This window comes from Hemibagrus wyckioides, linkage group LG05 (genome assembly GCF_019097595.1).
Source record: "Hemibagrus wyckioides isolate EC202008001 linkage group LG05, SWU_Hwy_1.0, whole genome shotgun sequence".
Lineage (NCBI taxonomy): Eukaryota > Metazoa > Chordata > Actinopteri > Siluriformes > Bagridae > Hemibagrus > Hemibagrus wyckioides.
In genome coordinates, this window is record NC_080714.1 from 21,580,364 (window position 1) to 21,606,243 (window position 25,880).

General features: G+C 37.2%; 1 protein-coding gene across 1 annotated transcript; it reads right to left on the bottom strand.

Annotated features, from left to right (window-relative positions):
* Positions 1-18,232: 18,232 nt before the first annotated feature.
* LOC131353580 (transmembrane protein 26) lies at positions 18,233-23,984 on the bottom strand. The gene is made up of 3 exons (XM_058390717.1): positions 23,779-23,984; positions 20,537-20,678; positions 18,233-19,164 (listed from the first exon to the last, which is right to left on the bottom strand). The coding sequence occupies exons 1-3, from the start codon at positions 23,970-23,972 to the stop codon at positions 18,493-18,495; spliced, it is 1,008 nt and encodes a 335-aa protein (XP_058246700.1). The 5' UTR covers positions 23,973-23,984; the 3' UTR covers positions 18,233-18,492.
* Positions 23,985-25,880: the final 1,896 nt, after the last annotated feature.

Sequence of the window (25,880 nt, forward strand, 5' to 3'; positions counted from 1 at the left end):
ATACTTAGATATAACAGTTAAGAAAGATATTATATGAATGAGATAAATAATAAGAAACAGAGGGTGTAATTATACTTAGACATTAGTATGAGAAATTATTTCATTACACTTGAGGAAAAAGCAGACCAAAGAAGAAAGTATTGAGAAATGTAGCACAATGAAAACAACAACAAAAAAATTATTATTATTATTATTATTATTATTATTATTAATAATAATAATAATAATAATAATAATAATAATAATAATAATAAATATGTTATTATTATTACTATTGTTGTTGTTGTTATTTATTTGACTCAGTAGTGTATGAAAAAAAGACAAGCATATAAATGAACATCAGGTATGTCTATATTTATATGTAATAATAATAAAAAAAAGATTATTTCTTTGTATGTAAAGATACGTAATATAGAGAATAAGAAATAGAGAAGGTAATGTATGTAATAATAAATAAACAAAACTGGACTGTGTCTATTGGCTTCACCCTGAGATCTACTAATGCAGTAAAGTTCAAAGACATCTTTCACTATTATTTCTGCATCCCCTTGCACTGCTTAGAATCATTGTAGGGTGCTGTACAAACCAGAAAGCATCCATCCCCAGGTTATCCATCTACACCTCAAGTTTTGTTCCACTTAGGCCTCTCTTTCTATCAACAGCTTATTGTGATAATCTTATCGCAATGCCTTTCAAGATTAATCTAATTGGTCTGTTATGTTAATCTTCGTACATGACAGTGAAAACCAGGCTTGAATTTGTTAATGGGCACAACACATTATATTCTTAACCTACATATAGTAGGTTTACATTCCTATTACTCAAATCTGCTGTTCTTCACACCTTTATTACTAATACTGAGGTGAAATGGAAACAGGAAATGAATTTAGCAGAGAAAGCAGATGAGTTTCATCGCTTTCATTCTCTTCTCTTTAAGGCTGTCTGTGTTGTTCTTTCCAAAAGCTTAAAAAGCTCTTAAATGATGCAATTATACCCTGCAAGCCTTTGAATGTTACCCAGACAAACATATGAAGTCTTCCTAATTGAGCATAATCACTGTTTAAACAAGCCCGTCTTTCGTCTTTCTCCTTCGAAAGAAAAAAAATGATTTCGTTCTGTATGACTTTTTATTTCTTCAATCTTTTTTCTTTTTTCTGTTCACCTCTTTATCATAAGCCGCTCTGTTCCTCCAGATTCATTATCTAGCTTGTGTTCTGAAGTCACAGCAGACCTGCACTCCCAACTACATTCTGCTACTTTAACACCTTCCAGTTCAGCTTCAGCCAGTCAGCTCAATACTGTATCGACATGCCTTAGACTCTTAGACTGAGGCTTAGCAGGTGAGAACACTCTGAATGCCTCAGTGACCCCGAGAAGTGTGAGAATGAGTTTTTATGCACTAAGCCACCCCCAAAATAAAGCTGCACAATTAAGTGCCAGTCAATGACAAACAAAACAACTCAATGTGCAATACTTCTCGGCTGGCGAAAGGGCAAAAAGCGTCCACTAAACTATTATGGGTTCATATTGCAAGAGTGTTGCATCACACACCTGGGAATCTGATCATGGAGGGTCTGACTTCATCCACTGTTAAATGTACTTGTTCTTTTATAATTGCCTTTTTGGAAGTTCTTATTGACTGCTAATTATACTGTTGTACATGCCTTTATTCTGTACAAATGGGGCACCGGTGGAAATAAGTTTTTTGTCTCAGAAGAGATAATCCCTGTGGAAATAAGTCCAAATAAATTAAAAAAATATAATAAGAAGCCAGGATTTCTCATGAGAATGGCTACGTTCCATTCATAATTTATGAATTTAGTTGCTCTTTCTTTATTTCTTGCCATTTAAGTGGCACATTAAATATGTATGTAGAATTCAGGCCAAAAGTTTGCATCTCCTGTGGTTTTTGAACAGAATAAGGCGGGATGTACTACTATTTTACAGTATATTAACAAAAAAAAATTGAAAAAAATTAGATGAAGGTGAATCATGTAACAAAGCAATGCAAAGATTTTTTGTTGTTTTGTTTTTGTTCTAGTTTTTAAAGAAAAAAAATATTTTTTTAAGGCTGATTTCTGTCACAACAAATGATACAGAAGACGGAGAATATATTACAGCCAGAGGGGCTAAAAGCCGTGCGATGAATATAAAAGATGCTAGAGGCGGTAATAAAGGCAAATGATGAAAAAGAACTTATTGCAGTACTGAAAAGTAAGATGCAAAGTTTTGAATTGATATGTTATTGAGAGTTTTATTTTTTCCACTTATAATATATATCTTAAGATTTGTGGTTGTAAAATCGGGGATTTCTATAAACCGTAAACAAATTAAATGTCTTTTTGCTGTAATTAATTGCATTTATTTTGTTTTCCACTCAATGCCCTGACTAGGATGCTCTAATAATCTCTGTATATTGAGGATTTGCTATATGGAATCTACTTGTTTATGTTTGATAACATCTGTTGAGCTGGTGGTCATTTAAACAACAGCTGGATTTGTGTCAGTTTCAGCCAATTATCAGAAATCATCTCTGTTTTATTTCCTGCCAACTTCAGTTCTTTCTCTCTTTTTTTTCATATAGTTTAACTAAGTGTATTATGTAGGACGACGGCTGGCAGGATTCTCCTTGGTGCATCTGAGAATATGAATGGGGAGGATGTATTTCCGGAAATAGGTTAGTGGTGAGAGGACATATCTTTGTGTTCATTCTGTTCATTCAGACATTCTGTTTGTTTTTTTTTTGTTTTTTTATCTCTACACAATTGACCTCAGGGATATGGGTGTTGGGTAATGTGCTAAAAACTGCTTTATCTAATCCAACATTTGGTCAAGCTAGCAAGTATGTAGACTCTCACATACAGCCAAAAATCCAATTATTAAAGAAGTCAAAGTTGTAATTCAACAGCGCAAAAGAGCAAAAGGAGACATCAAACTCCAAACCTCTCATCATAATTCAGTCTTCCTGATATTTCCGCATGGAGAGATGTAGAAATAGACAATCTGAGGAATCAGTATCAGCGCTCCTCTTAGAAGAAATGGTTTGATTGTTTTTTGTTTTGTTTTTTTGATTGGCACTGCATTTTTGTTATTGAACTATTTTCTAATTTGTTTTGTTCTGCTAATTTAGTTTCTCCCATCAAATGATGGTGAAAATCAACTTCCCAAAATAAACAAGTCACATCTTCGATAAATCCTAATGAGACAAAGCGAAAATGAGAGAAAGAGCAGTGGCGTGACTGTAGGTGTTGAAACTGGGTTAGTTAGTTTGATTATGCATCTCAAAACATCATTTCAATCTTCTATTATTCATGTTACACCTTTAAAATGAAAATGCAATTTTAGGTTCTGGCTGTCGGAGTCAGTGAAGGGCAGAAGAATGATGAAGGAGGCCGAACATGTACGAGAACAGCACACAGTGGAGAAGATGAAGACATGCAGCAGACATGTCCTTTTTACTGTCAGGAGAATGTGGTTAAAATTTTTGTTTTGAAAATATTGGCCGCCAAGCTGCCACTGTTGCGCCCTTGAGCAAGGCCCTCAGCCCCCCTGCTCCAGAGGAGCTGCATCATGGCTGACCCTGCTCTCTGACCCCAACCCTCCAAGGATAGGATATATGAAGAAGCAATTTCACTATGCAGTAATGTATATGTGAAAAATAAGGGCTAATTAACTTAAATCCAGCAGGAAATTCTATTATATATATCTGGTGAGTTGTACACTGGGTCATTAAAATGTAACTGACTCCATGAACCACTTGTCAGCTTGCCTTAACTGTGATCACATGTTACAAAAGAAGATTTCCGAAGCTTTTGAATGTTTAATTAGTTTATCATTTGCTTGTTAGCATGTTTATGACAAGAGTTAGATAGAATACATCAGTAAATCGTTGACGGCTGAATGTTGAACTCATTGGACATGTTTATTTAAAATGCATAAGAAGAAAAAGCAGCTGTGTGCGATGGTGATTCACCCTTATTACTTTAGTTACATGAAATGTCTCTGAAATAAGAATTTGCTAAATACAACCTTCCATTCTAATTGGCAGACATTAGTATGCGTGTCTATACTGTTTAGAGTAGATTAACTCAACTAATTTTATTCAACTCCTACGCCCACCACCATGTTTCTCAGAACAATCCAAGGCCTGACTGTCATAGCCATCAAGTCTACACTCCCCAACAACCACAGACCTTCATGTCTACAGTTACCTGATTACTAATCACACTGGCACCCTATATAAAGACCTCACAAACAATTAGTCACTGCAAAGTAATACCTGCCAGAATTATCCAAGCCATATTTTCTGGATTTGTTTTTCTAGATTTTGCCTTAATGTTGATGTTTGCTGATTGCTCATTTTCTTTGGGTTACATTTTAAGACCCTGTTTTGTATTTTTCTGCCAGTTATTTCTATAATACTTAACGTTCTGCTTGAATCCATTTAAGCAATACCTGCTTACCTGACAGTACCATCTGCAACTTCAGGTTAATCTTGCTTAAATTAGAATATAACTGCGGAAAAAAATGTAATTAAAAGCTTAAGGGGAAAAAAACATAAAGGTGTCCCACTGTGGAAACCATCTGTAGAAAAAGACAAGAGTTATATTCTCTAACTATTAAAGGTTATATTTTCTCCTTTTAAGTGAAATTTCAAGACAATGACACGTACACACACCGGGCTCTGTGGATTACAACAAAGATGCTCTTTATGTGTTCTTATGTTTGTTCTTTTGTCTTTTGTATTGCACTGTTATGTATCCTCTTGTCTTGACATCATTTTATGCTAAGTGTAGCGCTGTGATTTTGGGGGAAACCCAGATTTTATCCCTAATATTACATACATTACATCTGTCTGTGATGTGAGGAATGACATTTAAGACTTTGAAGAAAATGTACCTGGAGATAGAAGATGTTGCTGGTGAAGAACTATTAATTAGGGTTTAACCAGGGGGGGAAAAAAAAAGCAGGAAAAATGGACAAGTGTAAGGATTTGAGCGAGTTTGACAAGGGCCAAATTGTGATGGCTAGACGACTGGATCAGAGCATCTCCAAAACTTCAGCTCTGGTGAGGTGTTCCCGGTCTGCAGTGGTCAGTATCTATCAAAAGTGGTCCAAGGAAGGAACAGTGGTGAACCGGACACAGGGTCATGGGCGGCCAAGGCTTATTGATGCACGTGGAGAGCGAAGGCTGGCCCGTGTGTTCCGATCCAACAGACGAGCTACTGTTGCTCAAACTGCTGAAGAAGTTAACGCTGGTTCTGACAGAAAGGTGTCAGAATGCACAGTGCATGACGGGTCAGAGCTGTTTTGGAAGCAAATGGGGGACCAAGACAATATTAGGCAGGTGGTCATAATGTTAAGTATATACAGCATGGCTATTGGTCAGTGTATATACAGTATAGCTATTGTACCACAATGGCAAAAAGAAAGAAATGATATTCAAATGCTGTGTACTTTTATTGCTTGATAAATAACATGTGCCACCAACACCTTCACTGACAAGCTGTCTGCTGGAAAGCTTTGTATTTTGTACAAAATAGTGATGGATACACTGATCTTGATCTTGAAAATCATCCACAGTGGTCAATAAACTGCCAATAAAGTAAACACCATGTACATCAAGTGGAGTCTTTCAAAGCAGATAGGACTTTTATTGCAGAGAGGCACAGCTGGCATTTCACAGTAATTCTATCTACTGCCTGAATGATAATTTCATAAATCATGCTGGTACTTTCAATTCTCAAAGGTGTCACAGTCTTATGTGGTTGTGACCAACTTTGGAAAGTGTGCCTATGTGTTATTAACCTACATTAAAGCAGTGAGGTCTTTGAAAAGTATTCCCTGACAAAGTCTAAATTGAAATCTTAATAAGCTATTCAATCCATCTATTTTCTGTAACACTTATCCTACATTGGGATGCAAGGAACCTGGAGACTCAGGGCACAAGGCGGGGGATACCCTGGATGGGGTGCCAACCCATCACATGGCACAATCTCACACACACATATGCACACAGAACAGAGGCAAATATGCTAACCACTAAGCCACCATACCCACACTAATAAGCTATTGCCTTATCAAAATGAATCCTAGATTGAATACAAATACTGTACCACCATTTCAACTAGTGTCATGGTAGCAAATAAATGAATCAGTACAGACTTATTTTCAACTTCATTGCTAAGCTTTTATCAGACTGGTGAAGATATTTTTGCATTGTTAATCTAGGTTAAATTGGCTTAGCTAGTGAAATGGATTCCCACTCTGTAACCTACATACTGCACACATACTGTATACATTTACACCATTTAGTAGACGTCCATATTCAGCCTGACTTACAAAAGAGCTTTGAAATTTATATCAATATATTGACGCTGTATCACTAGGTCACAGACTGAAAAAGCGCATTTGGTTTGCTCAGAGTTGGCATATCAGCTGTCAGCATATATCACTGTCATATTTCTTTATCATTACATAAATACATTCTATTCCATTCATTAAGTGTCATTGCTGTCTCCTAACACAGTAGATTAATGTAAGTAATTCCTGTAGCAACACAGTCAACAAAATCTTTCTCACTGGCAGAGGAAACTTGTAACGCAGCTTGCTCACAAGGTAATATTGGGTGTGTGGTCATATACACAAATATACACACAGCTTGCTATACACCTGCATTCTGATCACAGTCCAATATCAGTGAACCTGTTCCTATAGTAGCATCAGATTCCTGTCTTTGGCTGTCAATTTGATGCAGTCTGACAATTCTACCCAGACCTTAGTCATCAACAGGGCATTTCCGCCTGCAGATCTGGGTGAGTTTATTTATTTATTTTTCACAGCATTCTGTATAAACTCTAGAGAAGGTTGTGCATTAAAATCCCAGGAGATCAGCAGTTTCTAATTTTACTCAAACCAGCTCGTCTGGCACCAGCAACCATGCCTTGGTCAAAGTCACGGAGATCTCATTTTTTTCCCCCTCATTCTGTTTGATGTGAACATTACCTGAAGCTCTTGACCTGACTCTGCTTGATGCTGATGACTGACTGCATGAGTGTGTAGGTGTACGTTAAAGTGCAGGTGTTCCTAATAAAGTGATAAAGTGTGAGGAATTATACAACGCTGCATGTTCTGCATTTTATTCTCCCAGAATCTTTAGTGCTTTTTGTCTGCATACCTGATTGATAGATAGACAGACATGATAGCTGTGATTCAAAATTGTAGAGAACTTGGGATGAATGGTATCACTTTAGGAAGTGCCTTGAACCGCTTTGAATAAATGTGTAGTTATGATGGGAAGTAATCAAAGAGTGGAACATGAGTATTTCCGAAAGGATTGGTGTCAGACTCAGTCCTCAATAGCTCTATCTTATCAACTTTGATGAGCACAGGTTCCCGGCGAAATGCTTCATCACGTCAAAGTTGATTGCTGATCATTATGCTTTGTGTGACGGTTCCAATAAAACAATCCAGTTTTTATCCAGGTCAGATAAACGTCCGGGTTTCACACCGGATCTGGAAGAGCAGTTATAACTGCAAACGTCTCAGTAGAGATAGATAATGATGTTGCATCACACTAAATCCGTGGTATGTTTAATGCAGAGTTTATTGAGATGTTCCATCCCAGACAATTACCATTTCTCACAGCTGAATATTCAGAGAAAAATTCAATTTATCCAAGGCCTGTTATATTCGGCTGGATATTATTGTAATGTTATGATGTGAATAAGTGTATACGATGCCGTAAATGGTTTGAAAGTGCAACAAATGTTGATTCATGTTCAGTTAAAATTACATTCCAGTGAAACTGAAATTTGTCTGTTATCTAAGCTTTTTGTTGTCTCAGCTTCAAATAGTCTGCGCATGACTCGAGGAGTTTTTGGGTTTTTTTTTGTACTTTTCTGGTACCAACCTTCAGAATTTGCAGTCGTGCAGTCTGATTGGTTCTCTGCACTACTATTTACTTCTGGGAATCTAAAAACAAACTTTTGAAACTCAAAACACAGTGACATTTGAAATGAAATATATTCACTGGATGGAAATAAATTTTTCTAAAGATTTTTGTTTACAATAGTTTGGCGAATAAGCAAAGATGGATTTTGTCCTTGATGAAATACTTCAGGCTATTATCTAGATCTATTATTATTATTATTATTATTATTATTGTCACGCATATATTATGTCTGCTTTTTGAATAAATAGTTAAGGTTTTACAGGAAGTCAAATGGTGTCTGTATAAACAAAATAATGAATCAGATATAAATAATAATACTCGGGAATATCAAATAATGACAGTTAGTTTCAAGTTTTAGGAATAAAACTGTCTTGCTTAACCCAATATTAAGTGACCTAGCTAATTCGCAGCATGTTCCTATGCTTGTTAGAGACGCATGTTTTTCCTTAGAGGAGCAATAGATCAGACTAAATGGTCTTAACTTGACATTACAATGAAGATGGTCTAGAGCCTCTACTGCAGCTTAATCCTTTACATCAATGCAGATGTTTGTGACTTTGAGTGAATAAGAAAAGCTTAGACAGACACAGCATTCCTGAGTAGAAACAGAGGTTGAAAACTTTTTTGTTTTTTTTTTTTTATTTGCTCTCCAAAAAAATCAGAGATGACATAAGGGATGGGTCACCCTTTACAAAAAAAATAAAAAATCGGATCAGTCATATAATTAGTCCAACTAAAACCAACTGTGATGTTCAGCTGTGATCACAAAGGACTTATTTCCGGCTTTTCATCAGTGTTGTAGGAAATTTATAATGAAGCAGGAATCACTACAATTGTGTAAAGAAATGTCAGTATTCACTTACAGGGAAATGAATAGAGAGAAATCTCATTAACTCTGTCCAGAACAGTCAGACAATAGTGACCAAAATGATTGTCGGTAAATGTAAAATGCTGTCTCTTGCAAAATTGCTGCATTCAGCCTTGTGGTTTTTAACTAGCTAAGCTATTAACAATGATGAAGCTGAAAGACAAACCATGCTATGCGCAAAATGGATTTTGAAAAAAATCTGCTTAGTCATTTCTGAGTTATGTAATTGCCATTCAAAAGTCATTCAATTACTTGAACAATGTTACTTCCCAAAAAGGAAGTGCTGAAAGGTGCTTAGTGTGCAGCAAATCCAGCTGATAACATCAGGCTAGAAAACTGAGACTGGAAAATGCTACAGACAATTCAGGTCTTCCATAGTTTGAAAGGTATGGAACAGCAGGCACCTACGCACACAGTTTAAGCTCTTAAAAGCCCCTGGCATATTTTGTCGTTCTCGGCTAGACCTGACAACACAAATTACTCTTTGCCTGTAATGGACAGGGAATATGAGTAATTATGGTGGATGAATCATCAGTTAGGCTAGCTTAAACTAAGCACCTTATTTTCTCAAGTCAGTGCAGATGGATGCAGGTAATTGAGTCAAACATACTATGTCTATGTGAGGCTGGACAAAGACCTAAAAAGGAACTGCTGAAATAGCAGCACATCCACTTCTGGATAACTCTGGAGCTTAGAAATTGACACTGATTTGACATTGCCTGAATGTTGAAGCATCGACTTTATGCTTCGACTTCAGATGTTGATTTTTTTGGAGAAAGGTACAACCACTAACCCTAATATAAACCTTTGCAACTTTTCATGTGAAGAAAACCATATCCTTGTTAAAAATGTCCAAAACCAGTTTTGCTTGAAAATCCATAATGGCAGAGTAAGATTTTCCCTTTACTCTTCATTCTAATGTTAATTGTCAATTACCTTTACAGCATTTGGCAGACACCCTTATACACGACTTACATTTTATCACTTTTAATACAACTGAGCATTTGAGGGTTAAGGGTCTTACTCAGGGCTCCAACAGTGGCAACTTGGTTGACCTGAGATTCGCGCTAACAACCTTCCAATCAGCAGTCCAACTCCTTGACCACATCCCAGTTAGTAACTTGTTCTTCATAAAGATGTGACAAATGTCATTGTTTTAAATGATCTTGGCTACTGCAGGACTCGTAATTGTTATACATGGACGGTGACTCACGGTGCTCAAGATTCATGATACTGTCAGATTTTGAAGTCTCTCACTATGATGAATAAATCCATGAAGTAATCTGTATGTGTAATTTGCGTAAATGAACTTCGTCAAATGGAGTTCTGACTGCATCTCGAATGTAACTCGTATGTAGTTCCAGTCACTCATTCAAACTTCATTTGGGTTTGCTTAGAAAGGGCAGACCTGTATTATCTTTAAAATTAGTTTCAAAAATTAGTTATTAGATGACAAAGATTAATATATCTGAAAAAAAATCTGATTCCTGAAGCAGAGTCAGTGATAATGATCTAATTTATATTCATTTCTGATTAATTTGAGAACTGTATGTCACATCCCTTTAGTAGTACAATTAATGAACCTGTGCCAAGTAGAGTATAAGAGTTAGATAATATAGCTTGCGATTCTACTTGTTATGTTCCAAGATGTAAGCGTTTTCTTGTACTGTTCCTTCCTCAGCTGTTTCACATCAGTATAATGGACATCACTGCGATCCACGTTGCCAGTTCTCTAGCTGGAATTCCAGTTGGCCTGGAGAAACCTGAGCTATATTTATCAGAGAATTGCTTCCAAGAATTAAAAAAAAGGAATGCCAAAACTAAAGGGCTGTGAGTTCTACAGAAAGTTCTTCGATTCTTAAAGTGCTTCTGCTTGAATCATGTCTATGTTGAGCACTACATCAGGAAAACATACTGTTGTAGGTTTCCACCCTGAAATATTAAGCATTTCCTCAGAGGAATTACCAGAATCGTCATACTGTATATGAAACCTTTCCTTTTCAACGTATGAGCTAAATTTGGAGGTTAGTCATATGTTGTAACCGCTTTATCCTAGACAGGGTTGCAGTAGATCTGGATTGTAGCATGGGAATACCAGGTGCAAGGCAGGAATAGATCCTAGATGGGATGAATTAGCTTAGTGGTTAAGGTGTTGGACTACTGATTAGACAGTTGTGAGTTCAGATCCCAGATCCACTAAGCTGCCACTGCTGGGCCCCTGAGCAAGACCCTTTATCCTCAATTGCTAAGTTGTATAAAATGAGATAATTTGTAAGTCGCTCTGGATAAGGACATCAGCCAGAAATGTAAATGTAATCATAGAGTGCCACACACACTTCTTCTCGTCTACCAGTCCACCTATTTGGGAGGTGGGAGGAAAACAGAGAACCTAATAAACCCACTTAGGCATGAGGAGAACATGCGAGATAGTAACACAAACCCTGGACCCTGGAGCTTTTAAGGCAGACTCACTATTGTCTGCACTACATTGTTTTGGTAATAACCCACATTGAAGCTCTTATTCCTCATGGGGGATGTGTACATGACTGTATATATTCTATATACCGTACACTGCGAATACAGGAAATGTCTAATCTGGACAAGCAGACATTCTTTCCAGAACCTTGAATATGAAGAGAGGTGGAAACAGTGAGAAACTGAGTGTCTGATTCACCGTATGATTCATGAAAATGTCATATGACATCAGCGCGATAGTGTGACAACATACGGTCACCTCACATTAAAACATTTCAGGTGAAAATGAAGATGTTGGTTAGACTCAAATTACATTATTACCTGCGATAGAGAGAGAACGACACCATAGCTCATAAGTAAAATGTTAGCTATGACTTTCTGCATTTTGTAGAGGATGCAAACATGGTGATTTATCATCAGAGGTATGAACAGGACAGGATCAAGGCTGCTGCTGCTGGTGATGCTGCTACATTAAGTCACCCCTTCTCAAGGAATCAGGTACTTGTTTATTTATCATAGTCTGTATTAATGCACATAATTAGCTGATCATACTTGAGATAAATGTTAGGTGTTGCTTTTTAGGCTAGCTAATTAAAGCTTTCACTTGCTAATTATTTGGCAAACTAATACATTTATTATTTGTTCACCCCTGAAATAGGTTGTAACATTGGAGGCTTGAGATGTCTCACAATTCAAGTGAAGATAATACCCCTAGAGGCAAAATGTACTCTTGTAGATGTCAGACTGACAAGGTTTGGAAAGCAGCCCAGTTTTATATGCCACAGGATGACCACCTCTCTGTACTCTGCTAGCTTCTTGAATTCTTACATAAAGTCCTGGTATAAGCTTTGATCCAACATTTAGGCCTCTTTTCAGACACTGATTACAGGTAACGCAGGACCTGACTGACATTTCTTGCTGCCTTTACAGCTGGTTCAAAACTGTTGAGGCTAGAAAAATGGAAATCACTGCCCACAGCCTTGATGTCCAGCAGAGTTAGGACAGGAGGAACATGTAAGGCTTTGAGTTTCAGCTCGTTTTTCGACAGCTCATATGCTTCACTCAAAAGGATTGTGTTCTCCCTTTCACCCTGTGTGTGATTTTCATAGATGAGTGAGGTGTCTGGTGAGATTTGGCTTCTTAATAATTCATTTTGGCACCTCCCAAAAAAGAAAGTGTTTATCTCGTTTATCATGTTCCTATGTCAAGCTGAGGCACAGAGGCAACGTTATTACAGACTGCATATGAATTATTAGGTTTAAACTCTGCTAAGATGTGAAACACACCCCCCTGTTGTATATGCTTAATGTACAGGATTTTAAACACTGTAGGAGAAACCTTTTTCTCCCCTCGCTTCTTGCTTCGGATGAAATATACACATAGGGATACAGCACAATCGGCTGTGAATTCTGATGTGTGATGAGACAATTCCGGCATTATTGATGTGACATTTGGACTCGTACTGACATACAAAATGTCTCCGAGCAAGCACAAGCCTAGCATCGGTAAGGCGGTCTGAATATATTGATCTTGCTTTTAGGATTTCCGATTTAAGTTTCAACATAGCATGTATTTGATTACATATTGTATAACAGGTACCAAATAATGATCAGTTATTCCAAATGTGGATTCAAACAATCAAAACTTACACACACTACAAACACACACTAGTCTTATCATGAACCAGCCTTTCAACTGATGCTAAACAAGATCATGCACATGCACTGGATTTGAAACGATAGTAGCATTAGAACGAACTTGTTCATATATAGATTTTCTACTAAACATCAACAGCCAAAAATATCCAACTAAATTTACCGGAAAGCGCAAAGTACAGAAAACATACTGACCATTCGAAAGCATTGACACTGGAGACTCCTTCCATAAGTAATATAAACATCTTCTTACAGAAGTCACTGTGAATGAGGTGTTACTATACAAACAATACAATACGGCAACCTCGCAGTGACCAGATCGTGATGAGTGACCAGATCATTCGTTTTCAAGAGAGCTAGCGGCTTCTGATGACATGAGCAACAGCAACCTAGTCTAGGTTATAGAAAAAGAAATAGAAATAGCCTTTATTTGTCACATATACATTACAGCACAGTGAAATTCTTTCTTCACATATCCCAGCCTTGGAGGTTGGGGTCAGAGTGTTGGGTCAGCCATGATACAGCACCCCTGGAGCAGAGAGGTTTAAGGGCCTTGCTCAAGGGCCCAACAGTGGTAACATGGCGGTGCAAGTGCTTGAACCCCTGATCTTCCAGTCAAGGACCCAGAGTCTTAACCACTTGCACTATCACCACCCCTGATGCGGCAAAGTTGAGAGAAATTCAACTTTATGCAAATATCGAGTGACTTAGTGCAGCGACAACCGATAGGAGAGAAGACAATAGAGCGCATACTGCCTGTATTTCATCTCATAAAATATGATGTATATATAGAATGCTGAATTTTATACACAGACACCAAATCTCCCTTCAGAATGTTTCCTGTTAGCGACAACAAAACTGATTTGTTCTCAAGTGAAATGCTAAACGTTATCACTATGGCAACCATTAGTAGGAACCACTTCTGGCATCTTCATGGAACAGTGACTGGTGCCTTAGAGCAATAAAATCACTGTATGTGCGAACGCAGGTTTAGAATGAGTGCATGTGATTTAAATACTACTTTCAGAAGCTGCTCTTAAAAGAATATTTATATTTTTACAATAAGTATTAAAATACAGTACCCAGTAAACTAGCATCCCATCCACTGCAAATATGTTCTTTCTTTCTAATTAATCATTTCTGCATCTCGCTGTTGGCTACTTGCCAACTGCAGGAATTTATTTTCCTAATGTTCCTAATATGTTATGTAAGAAAATGAGTTGCTAGCATTAATGTCAAGTTAAAAGCAGCTTGCATTATTTGTCAGTCATCTCTTTAGGCTCTGAGCGCACATGATTGAGATGGAAATTGCTCTTATGTGTTGAAGGAGAAATCAGAGTGAGTCAGTGAGACATGTGGCTCAGAGTTAATTCAGAGGACAGGTTAATCATGCCGGCAGCCCTGCTACAGATGTGCACCTGCTCACTCAGCAACCTGTTCTCTCCCGAGAAACCCGGTCATTATCCTGTCTGTGTGGACATGTGTGGGTGTGTGGAGGTGTGAGTGGGTGAGTGTGGGTATGCCTTTCAGTGGCTCTGTGAAGTCTGAGTTTATAATTCTTATGGGATGCCTGTGCACTCTTTAATTCCCTGCTATATTATTTCTCAATGCTTTAGCTTTGTTTCACATGTTTCTTCTCTCTTTCTGTCTCTCGCTCTGTTTTTCTAGGGCAGACACAGCTCTTTTAGTGATCGTTGATCAGCTGACTGTGTGCCATCCTCCCACGTCACAGTCTCATTAAAGCTCCTGTGAGCGAGAGTTGCTCTCTCTGCCTTTTCCTTTTCTCCTCGCATTTGTTTTTTCTCTCAGCTATCCAGGTGCTCCCAGCTAAAGCGCACATCACACACACAGACACACACACACACACATTCCTACCTCAGCCTCTGCCAGTCTACCAGCCTGCCTCAGTGCCAGTTTCATCACTTTGAGAAATTGCTGACATCTGATGCAGCTCTGTCTTGGTGCGAAAATCCAGCATTGTAACACATGACTGATGTATTAGTCGTGATCAGAGACAGGAGGTCAATCCTTCCTCTGTAAAATAGAAATGCTTTTTGATCACTCTGTAGCCAGGAAATCTTTCACTACTCATGATTTCTTATTTAACTGCATGTTTCTCTGAAGGGAAGAGCCCTGTGTACATAGCTGCTCTGTGGAAAATGTCATGAAGCTCCTGAATAAAAAACATGTCCTAATGGAGCTGACGTAACAGTGTCCAGGAACCATCTTCCCATCAGTACCTGATTATTTTAATGGATAATAGAAGCAATATGAACCAAACCTATAGAACCTGTAGCACTTCTATGAAGTCGATATTCATAAAGTGCTTTTCATTAGTCGTATGTTGGCAGTGAATCACTGTAAACATTATTATAGACTTTACCTTGATCAGCCATAACATTAAAACCACTTACTGATAAAGAATACAACATTGATTATCTTCTTACAATGGCACCTGTCCAGGTTTTGGATATATATATATATATATATATATATATATATATATATATATATATATATATATATATATATATATATATATATACATCTTTCTACTATTGCCAGAATTTACTTTTTTAGCAATTAGTGCTACAGTAGCTCTTCTGTAGGATCAATCCAGACAGACTAGCCTCTGCTCCCCATGTACATCAGTGAGCCTTGAGCATCCATGACTCTGTTACCGGGTTCTTCCATGGAGCACTTTTGGTAGGTATTAACTGCTGCATAACGGGAACAGCCGAGGAACCCTTGACAGATGCCTCTGTGACAAGATAATCAATGATATCCACTTTGCCTATTAGTGGTTTCATTGTTACAGAGTACAGCTCTAATAATGTGCTATAAGTAATTCCTAAATAACTTCTAGTAATTCTGTAATAGTGTTTAACTGATATGTCTGTGTATACAGCTTATCTAAAAAACATGCCACATTGTTTCCTACTGATGCCATAAGCAGCCATGTTGATGTGGCATGCCTCTTGTCTGATGCGATGAGGAGACCTTCCTGCCATTCTGAATAAAAATTCCAAGTTGAGGGACGGAAGTCACAAGCTTTAGTCGAGCACAGCATACAATATCCACAAAATGATAAGGACACATATACAGTGTGTCACACTGACCTTCCTGTCAGTAGAAAAGTCTGTGTCTGTGTCATTTTTTAATAAATCTCTAATTAAGTGTTTCCATATTGCATTAAATAAACAAATCATGTCTAACTATAATGAAGAACCACTAAACATTTTCACTTTACTTGATGCATTCAGTAATGACCGGTTAAATATTTATAACATTTTTCTGCCTGTCTATAAATAATACAGTTGCTTTATAATTAATAATACACATGACTATAATTATTATTATATTATCATACTAGCTATAATTGTTTGTTATTATAGTTTGTCTATCGGTGAATGACTCCTGTGAAAGTTTACGAGGAATTATTACCAACTAAAAAAAAAAAAGATATGCACATTCATGATGCTATGGGATTAAAGATTAAAGCTAAAATATAGTTATGATTATTATAATAATAAGAAGAAGAAGAATACAGCAAGATACTGATGAAGAGGTGTGGGGGGGGGGGTGAGGATGGCAAATCTTCGGATTTGAACAGCTAATACCTTCAAACATTTGTGAATTAGCAAACACATCTAGTCTATTTGCCTTCTGGATTTTTTTAAGACTGTACATTAGCATATATTGCCTCTGACTTCACACAAGCTGCTATAGATTTCCCCCTCGCCTTCTCTCTGCCTTGCTTTGCTTTTCAGTTTCAAAAATTGCTACAGTGACGAGGACTTTGAAAACAAGACTGTACTTATAGAGAGAGGGGGAGAGTGTTTCATTACGTTTTATTGTTCTCAGGAGACGTTGCTGCTTGTTTTATTGCAAAACAGCACGAGAGAGAGAGAGAGAGAGAGAGAGACGGTCATTACCAGTATGTGACAGTATAACACTGATAATAAAGCAGTGAGTGTAAGTCTGAGGTGCTGCACTTTTCTTATTTTAGACAAATTATGGTGTATGTGTAAAAATGAGAAGCCAGCATGGCAGCATGATATATGGTTTTATTTAAATTCACTGTAGTTGTACACACCATTATAATATACATGCAGCATTACACACTATCTCTAATTAATCTTCATGTCATACCTAGACAGTAGATTTGAGGCAGTCGTTTTTCCCTAAAAGCTTTGAGTGTAGGGAAGACTCGTGGAATGTATCGTGGAAATGATGTAGTAACCGAGACTGGGACCATGTTCACAAGATCTGACAGGCAATGAGGCATCTTTAGAAAAACACAATCTGCCTGATCCGTGTTGCTCATAAAAGCTGTATGAACAGAGGGGATTTTTTTTTTTTTTGCAGCTCTTTAATCAACCCCAGACCAAAAAAAACTGGAGGTTTCATTTGATGTTAGCAAACATGTAGTTGTGCCATGTCTGTCTTTGTTATGGAGACTTAAACAATATGTGAACACTGCCATCTCATGGTGCTAAATGCTACTGTCTAGTGGTTCCAAATGAATGTTAAAAATTTTGAAGTGTTCAATAAAAATCCATATTGTCTTAATAAATGTTGTTATTCGTTCATAGGTTAATAAATAATTTGATTATGTGTAAATGAATAGCTTTTAAAATCTGAATTTTTTTTTAGCATTCCTGGCTAAACTTTACGCAATGATTTGTTTTCAACTGATCAAATAAAGAGTAGTTATTGATCTTTTATTTTATTGGAAATGACCTACATAAAATTCGCATCTCATTCTCTCTTATTAGGCATTTGTAGTACAGAAGATACATTATTCTAACAATTACAGTAAGATTAGCAGTATCTATGAATCTTTTATCTATAGATGTACTGGAACTGCTCTAGCCTGCCTTGAATTAAATAATAGGATCCAGTTAATAAATACTGAAATAGAAATATTTGGTGCTTTAATAAAAGATGTCTTTGCTATTTTCTTAATTAAATTGGCTCTCTGCTGCTTTTAATTGTTTGTCTTTGGCACTGATATTGCTTATTCTATAATAAAACTGCAGGCAGTGGATAATGAATAACACCTCTGAATAACACCTAGAACCTAGAACAGAACTAACACAAATATGGAAAGTCCCATTAAAGGAAAAACTTTTTTTAATGATGCAGTCTGCCATTATATTAAGTTAGAACAGCAGATAGAGAAAAAAAGGAATACTGGAAAGTCATTATTAGAATTGAAAACTGGAATGTTTGAGATATCTTAGAAAGTGTACAATCCAGGGTTTATTCTCTCCCGGTGCCTCTGGATTGACCTCTGTCCTGACCAAGGTAACACGGTTCCTGGAGATGAATGACTGAACATGCGACATGATGTGGAAAGCTGAAATGTCTCTATGAATGTCTATGAACACATAACCCCTTTATATCTTGATTTTAAGCAATTTGGTATAAGACAAGCTGAAACTTTCCATGCCTTTCAAGTGACTGTTGAGAATCTGTTTACTCACAGTACTAGCTGATTTTCACCTAAACTTAACTCGAACTCTACATCAAAAATTTCAACTTTCATCAATACTTTCATTCACGCCTTGGCGGCTAGACACGAAAACTTCAAATCGTTCACCTTCAGCTCTTTCTGTCTGTCTTTGAGGTTCATCAGGTGATCTTTCTCTCCCCCCAGGCCTGTGAAGCTCAAAGTGTACCACACCAATCCTGTACAGCTCCAGCATGACAATGAGGATGTTCTTACACGTGAAGAAGATCATCAGCTGGTTTAGAACGTTTTCTCTGAGCATCAGATAGAGGCGGTAGACGAGAAATGGACCATCCTGGAGCCCGACAGTAAGAAGAAGGCTCCAGATCTCACTGGAGCAGCAGGAGGTGTAAGGGCAGGGTAGTAACTCAGGGCTGGTTTGTTTATTGTGGATGTTTGTTTGGGGTTTAGGGGGATTTGTTTGTGTCAGAACCAAAGGGAATTGCATTAAAGCCCAAGAGAAGAGGCTCAGCCCCACAATAATTACAGCATGGTTGGTTTTCACTTCAGGCTCCTTAAAAGTGTCAAAGATGTCCAGGATGTCTGCACCCAAACCCACGTAGACCATCAGGAGTTGTGAGAGCTGGTCACGTGACATGTCACCTTTAGGCATAAGCCAGCGTCCTAATACCAGTACAATAAGCATGGTCTGCTCCAAACCAGCCACCCAGTTCTCCGGTTCCAAATCTGCTAAGCCCTAAAAGCACATATAGATGCAGAGCACTTTTTAATTATAACAGAATTTTCGCATATAGAAAACATTCTATAGAACCTTATATATTAATCTTTATAATTAGCATGCAGTCTTCAGTATTATCCAAGATTTATTTGGTTAAATTTCTGAACATTTTTTTATTTTATACAAAATGTCAAACTAGCCTCACTTTCTCAACTAAACATTTCTGACTTTCTTAACATTACTCACAATGCTGTTGCAGATAGTGGGCCAATGGGATTTAACCCTTGCTTCCTGTTTACCTAAAGAGACTGATGCAGCAGTGCTTTAGTCCTTTAAACTACCTTATCAGTATCTTCTGCCCAAACAGTGCAGGGTCCAAAGCTTCAACTTTCATGCTAATACCACCATCAATGACATCTTGACTGTCCTCTTTTCTCATGCCATTGAACATCGATGAGAGAAATCGTAACTGAGTAGAGAAGCTCTTGCTCTTTTATTTTAGAAGCTAATAGCACTAGCTGGACCCCCATTACTTTAGACAACAGCTAACATCTGATGGGAATAATAAAAATACAGCATAGACCAACAAATTAGCTCAAGAATCACTAAGCAGATCATAAATAATTCAATACAAGCATATTAATTGTGTTTTTCCTTTAACTTCCCACTGCGTTACTCAAATGTCTAGTCCAATGTAAATCCCCAGACTCATAAATCCCTGATTTACATCTACTGGGCTTAGATCATGTTATGAGGACTGACTGGCCTTTGCATTAGCCATATCAGCAACGACATGCTAACCCCATCAGAGAGCAAGAGCCAAAAGCCTGTGATGCCTCTCATTTAATCTCACTGTGACAGTTTCAGATCTTTCAGCTTCTGTAAAGAGATCAGAGGAAGGATTCGTGGGTTGGGAGCTCTGCCGCTCGGAGATATCAGCAGCTAAAGTGATTATTAGCTCCTTCTGAGGATGATGCGGGCTACAGGCAGCCTACATGTTAGTCTGACAAATTGCTAATCCTTCTACAAAGAAAAAAAAAAGCAATAGGTGGTCATGGAAATGGGGTAAAATCATCACTTTAGCTCTAATCAGATGGCAGTGTTGACAATACAGAACAAATGGTTTGCGATTCAAGTGACATTGTTCTACAGCTGACTGAGAGCATCAAATACACGAGAGCATCAAGTATCATCTGCACCTGCAACTGCTTTTTTTGATGCTGGGAATAAAAGATCAGCCAGATTTTTTTTTTTGTACAAACTCCACTTTGCCTTTCATATCCAGGCAAATAAGAGTACAGATGATGCTGGGTAATCACTTTGAGATCACAGAGCCCTAAAGTACATTTCATATGATATGAAATACTGTAAGAAACATGAAGACACCCACTGCTGCTATGGGAATATGAGACAAGAGAAGAAGATCAGGTGAAGATGAGTTGATTGGCAGCTTGAACTGTAGCTGGTTCAGCTCCAGGAACCAAATGGATGGAATCACAGTACTGAGATAAAGGAAGACCATAGGAGAGAACCTGCACAGAGGAACATCAGAGACAGGGAGTCAGTGGGGGATTTTTTAGCTCAGTCTTTCAGATTTAGATATGTATCGATCTGTGCTTCCTCTCACAAAGCTTGCTGGCAAATCGCTAGACTACTTTTGTGTTAGTTTCATGATTTGTAGTACTTATTCTCCCAATTATAATATTGGTTTTAACAATAGATAGATAGATAGATAGATAGATAGATAGATAGATAGATAGATAGATAGATAGATAGATAGATAGATAGATAGATAGATAGATAGATAGATAGATAGATAGATAGATAGATAGTATCTGTTTAGTGCTTCAAATATCCATATAACATCAATATTCAGATATAAACTCAGTGTGGGTGTGGCCTAAAACAGGAGGGTGTTTTTCTTTTGGGTTGGTTTTGCAACTGGAAAACACTGAAAAAAACAAAGATTTTTATGCATTATTATTTTTAATCTCACTCACAACATTGTTTTTGTTTGTACCTGCCACAATATTTTCTATTATGCAACAGTTGATTTCCATTTATTAATTCTATTGGACAAGTGGCTGTCCTCGTCCTTGTGATATTTAGTATAACAGCACTGAAATCTCTGTTTTCAACACATAAACGTCATGGGAAATTATACATTTTTCATGTATAAAGCTTCTGACTTTCAAAAGGAAACCTTGTCAGAAGGGAAGCCAAATGCACCTTTTAAGAGAAGCGTACAAATGGGCTATCAGTGAATGTGGCTTCTTCAGGAGCTATTTTCTTTTGCAGAGCAAAAAAGAAAATAAATTATTTGGCCATATTGTGTCTGAAATGCAAGTTCCTCTATATTATTATTTTTTTTTAAACTGTTAAACTATAAAAGCAATATTCCACACACAATCATGCTGTTACATTGAATAAAAGCAAGGTTTTGATTGCCTGTGGCCTCGTGTCTGTGGTCTTGCTGATATCCAGTATCTCGTGTGAAATTGCCTGAACAATTTTTCATTCTATTTCCCAAATTTAAACCACCTTGACCCTGCTCAGGCAGATATTAAAGATAAATTAATGATTTCTGTTAATAAATGTGGTCTTTTCTTCATCCTGCATGCTTGATCTCTGCATGATTAGTGTCTGCATATAAGTACATTCCCCCTTCTATTCATATCTACTGTATATCTGTTTAGAACACATGTATTCAAATACAATTTCATGCATGTATAGATAGATACATTGGTTGGTTGATTGATTGATTGATTGATTGATTGATTAGTTGATTGATTGACAGATCTATGATTAGGAAACAGAAGAGAAAAATGGTTAAGGATTAACACTGACTTAGACCACAGAGGCTCTTCCTGCTGCCAGAAGGGACTCAATTCAGACTGCAAATTACTCCCATCAGCTATGCAAATCCCTTTCGATACAGCCAAGCCTCTCTGGAGAAGAGAAGCGAGACTTCAAAGTGTGTGTGTGTGAGAGAGAGTAAAATGAAGAGAGCACAGTGTCAAGAAACTAGAATGTGAATAAAAGAGAAAATGAGTAGGAAAAGGGGAGCAAATGAAGGCCAGGAACATCACGAGCTCTGAGATGGTTACAGGCCCGAAGACAGCGGAGGTGGTTCAGATCTAGAGATGTTTAACACTGAAATCTCCAGTGATATGATTTTGCTTGGCAAGTTTTTAGAAGGGGATCGAACAAGACCATGAGTTCATTATGCAAATGTAGATATTATAAAGAAAGACACAGTGAGCTGAAATATTAATAGCAGTATTAATAGAAGCATCAAGGGACCCAAAGGAGATACAGACGAGAGTCTATGTATGTGCTCCACTCTCAGATCAGTCTAACATGGCAACAAGACTCTGGGTTGCCTCTTTTAAACTACTTTTTTTCCCCGTTGTGTCTCTCATTTCATTTTACCCAATTCCCTCCCACGACTCTGCGCTCCCCTATCAGACAACTCCTACCACCTGGCAAGGGTAAAGGCCAGTGTGCTGCCTCTGAGACATGAGAAGCCAGCTGTGGCACATTTTTTGAAGCACTGCTCTCTGGGTGCCACTATGTGACTAAGCAGCTGAGGACACCCAGAGAGAAAGCACTGATTGCACTCTCAAAGCACTTTATTAGGAATACCTGTACACCTAATCATCTATGCAATTATTTAACCAGCTAATTGTCTAATAGAATCATGCAGATACAGGCCAGCAACTTTGGGTAATGTCCAACCATGAGAATAGGGAAAAATGTGATTGCAGTGATTTTGACCTTAGCATAGTTGTTGGTAACAGATGGACTGGCTTGAGTATTTCATTACCTGCTGGGATTTTCACACACTACAGTCTCTAGAGTTTACACACAAATACCAGAAAAGACCAGGCACTTTATTTAACCTTCAGTCGTCCCACTGTGCTTACTGTAGCCTCAGATTCTGTTTTTGGAGGACAGGAGTGTAACCCAAAATCTGGAATCTGGTATTCATCCTCAAGGTTTCATGGTTTTATACTTCTTTTCTCACTGTAGCTTGATTATAAAGTGATTATTTGATTTTGATTATTTGAATTACTGTATACTAATTCCAGGAGATGTCTGGCATCAACATCTAGCATGTTGTCATCTAGCATTAACATCACTGAAATCACATCTTTCTCTGTTCTGATGTTTAATTTGAACATTAACTGAAGATCTTAATCTGTATCTGCATGATTGTATACATTGTGCTGCTGCCACACAATTGGCTGATTAGATCATTGCATAAATGTGTAGGTGTTCCTAATTGAGTGATTGTAAATGAGCTCACAAATGTCAGTGATTGGCTAGTGTCACTCTGATTGACAGGGGGAAATTGTAATATTATTCCTACCCAGAGATCAATCCCATTTATGATCTTTTGGACTTCCAGCAACAGATAGTTGTGGATTTGAACACATGACCTCCTGAGCATTAAGCCATTTCTGACATCCATGAATGTGGTACAAATTAATTCTGGTTTAACAATATGCAAAGTGCTGTATCAACAGATTGTTGTGTATTGTAGCTATTCTTAAAGGTAGAGTTACTTCAGTAAAATCAACAGTCAAACATCTTGCTTAGTAAGAACACAAAGTCCAAATAGAAAATCACCATTTCCACTCTGCATTGTGGGTGCATTTCATAGTAACAGCCATCTCGACACCCAGCAATGCCACACCCGTGAGCAGCAGCCAATAGCAGGGCTCTCCCTTCACCACCACAACACGCCACACCGTCACGACGCCATGCACTGCGAACAGGAAACGGCTCAGCAGAGCCAGAAAGACGTCCAGAACCCGGCACATTGTCCCGCCTTTGCACTCTGGGAAGAGAGGAATACATTATTCTCTCTGAAAGCCATTATGCCTAGTTAATACACTTCTAGCCAGAAGTTTTTAACAGTTTTATTACAGTTTGAACTTTATTAGTGCCACATATATAACAAAAAAGGTTGCACAATGGCAATTAAATAAGGAGATATATTAAATAAATGTTCAGCCCAACACCTCAGTCTTTGAATTTCAAGACTAACGGTCCCCTCGCAGATCCTAATAGGACTTTAAATTAGTGCCTTATTAAAAGTAGATGCACTTAGAGGGTAAAGCAGTCAAGCCTATAGATTAAAGGCTCACAGACGGTGCTGGAATTAATTATGTCATGTGTTTAATTAGAGTGAACAAAATCTAGGACTTTTTACAATTACATCCAGGTCATTTCTAATTTCTACTTATACCTATTCCTTCTTTACCCATTTTTTTGGGTAGTTTTAATTAAACAAAAAAAAAAACTAAAATACATAACTAATGAATATAAGATGTTTACATAAAACAAAACTTAATTTTGCATCCATGAAGTTTAACACTGGACATCATAAATAAATATGTGGTTCAATAGTTCATTGTTCATTTGCAGGGCAGTGATCATTCCTATCATGCATGATAATTATAATAATGCAATAATAAATATTCAAATAAAATAATTATAAAAGAAGAAGAAGAAGAAGAAGAGGAAGAAGAAGAAGAAGAAGAAGAAAGATGGAGAAAAATAATTAGGAAAAAGTAGGAAGAAATTGAGGAGGAGAAGAAGTAGGGATACAGTACAATACAATAAGGATAGAAGAGAATAAATTGAAAATGAAAAAAGACAAGGATGGGATGACAAAAGAGAGAAATAGAATAGAATAAAATAGATATATTTAATAGCAGTCAGATGATTATCCCAGGAATGTAATAAAGAAACAACAGATGATTTTTTTATAGCAGTTTTTAGTTAATAAACCAATTGCCAAAGGTCAGTACTTAAATCCTCTGCTTTTCATTCATGTTCAAAAAGTAGCTGTCAGAGGATAAATCAGTTAAAACAGAGATGAATTCAAAGCTAGATTAAATACTCACCCGGCAAATACTAGAACCAAGCAACTAAGTTCAGAACTCAAGTGAAGTGAACATGCCCCTGAAAAAGTCTCTTCCCTTGACATCGGTCTACTTTAATACAGCATTCCCAACAACCCCCCAGGGATCTGTATATATATGTGTGTGTGTGTGTGTGTGTGTGTGTCATTACTGTGCTGATAACATTTCCTGTTGCTGTATGAGCATCAGTCATGATGTCATCTTTAAGGGCCTCAAGAACAAAGTTATCGTTAGTATGGAGCCGGTGTGTATGTCGGTTTTCATGTTTTCACAGCAGCCTGACTGGGTGATAATGACAAGGAGATAGATAGATAGATAAATAAATAAATAAATAAATAAATAAATAAATAAATAAATAAATAAATAATGCCCCCCCTAATAATTATATTAGCATAATTGTACAACTTTAGAATTTTACAATAGTATACTATTTATTATTTACTACTATTTACTATGTATTATGCAAGCAGGTAGCAGCTACAAGCAGTTTGCTGGATATTTATCTAAACATTTAAACCTTATATTTCAAGTTAGCTTAAGGAGAATGGATAGGCTTGTACAGTATAACTGTATTATGTATGTATTATTACTGTATAATGTAATGCTACTTTGTGTGTTCAATATATAGAAACTAATCTGAAAAAAATAGCAGGTAATATTTAGTCAAGAAAGATTTTTTATTTTTATTGTTTTATTGTCAGCTTTTATACAGCTTGTATACGTGGATGGGAACATGGATTGGAACATTTCTCCAGGACCAACAGTAGGTACAGTACATAAAGTGCAATTACACAACAGTGT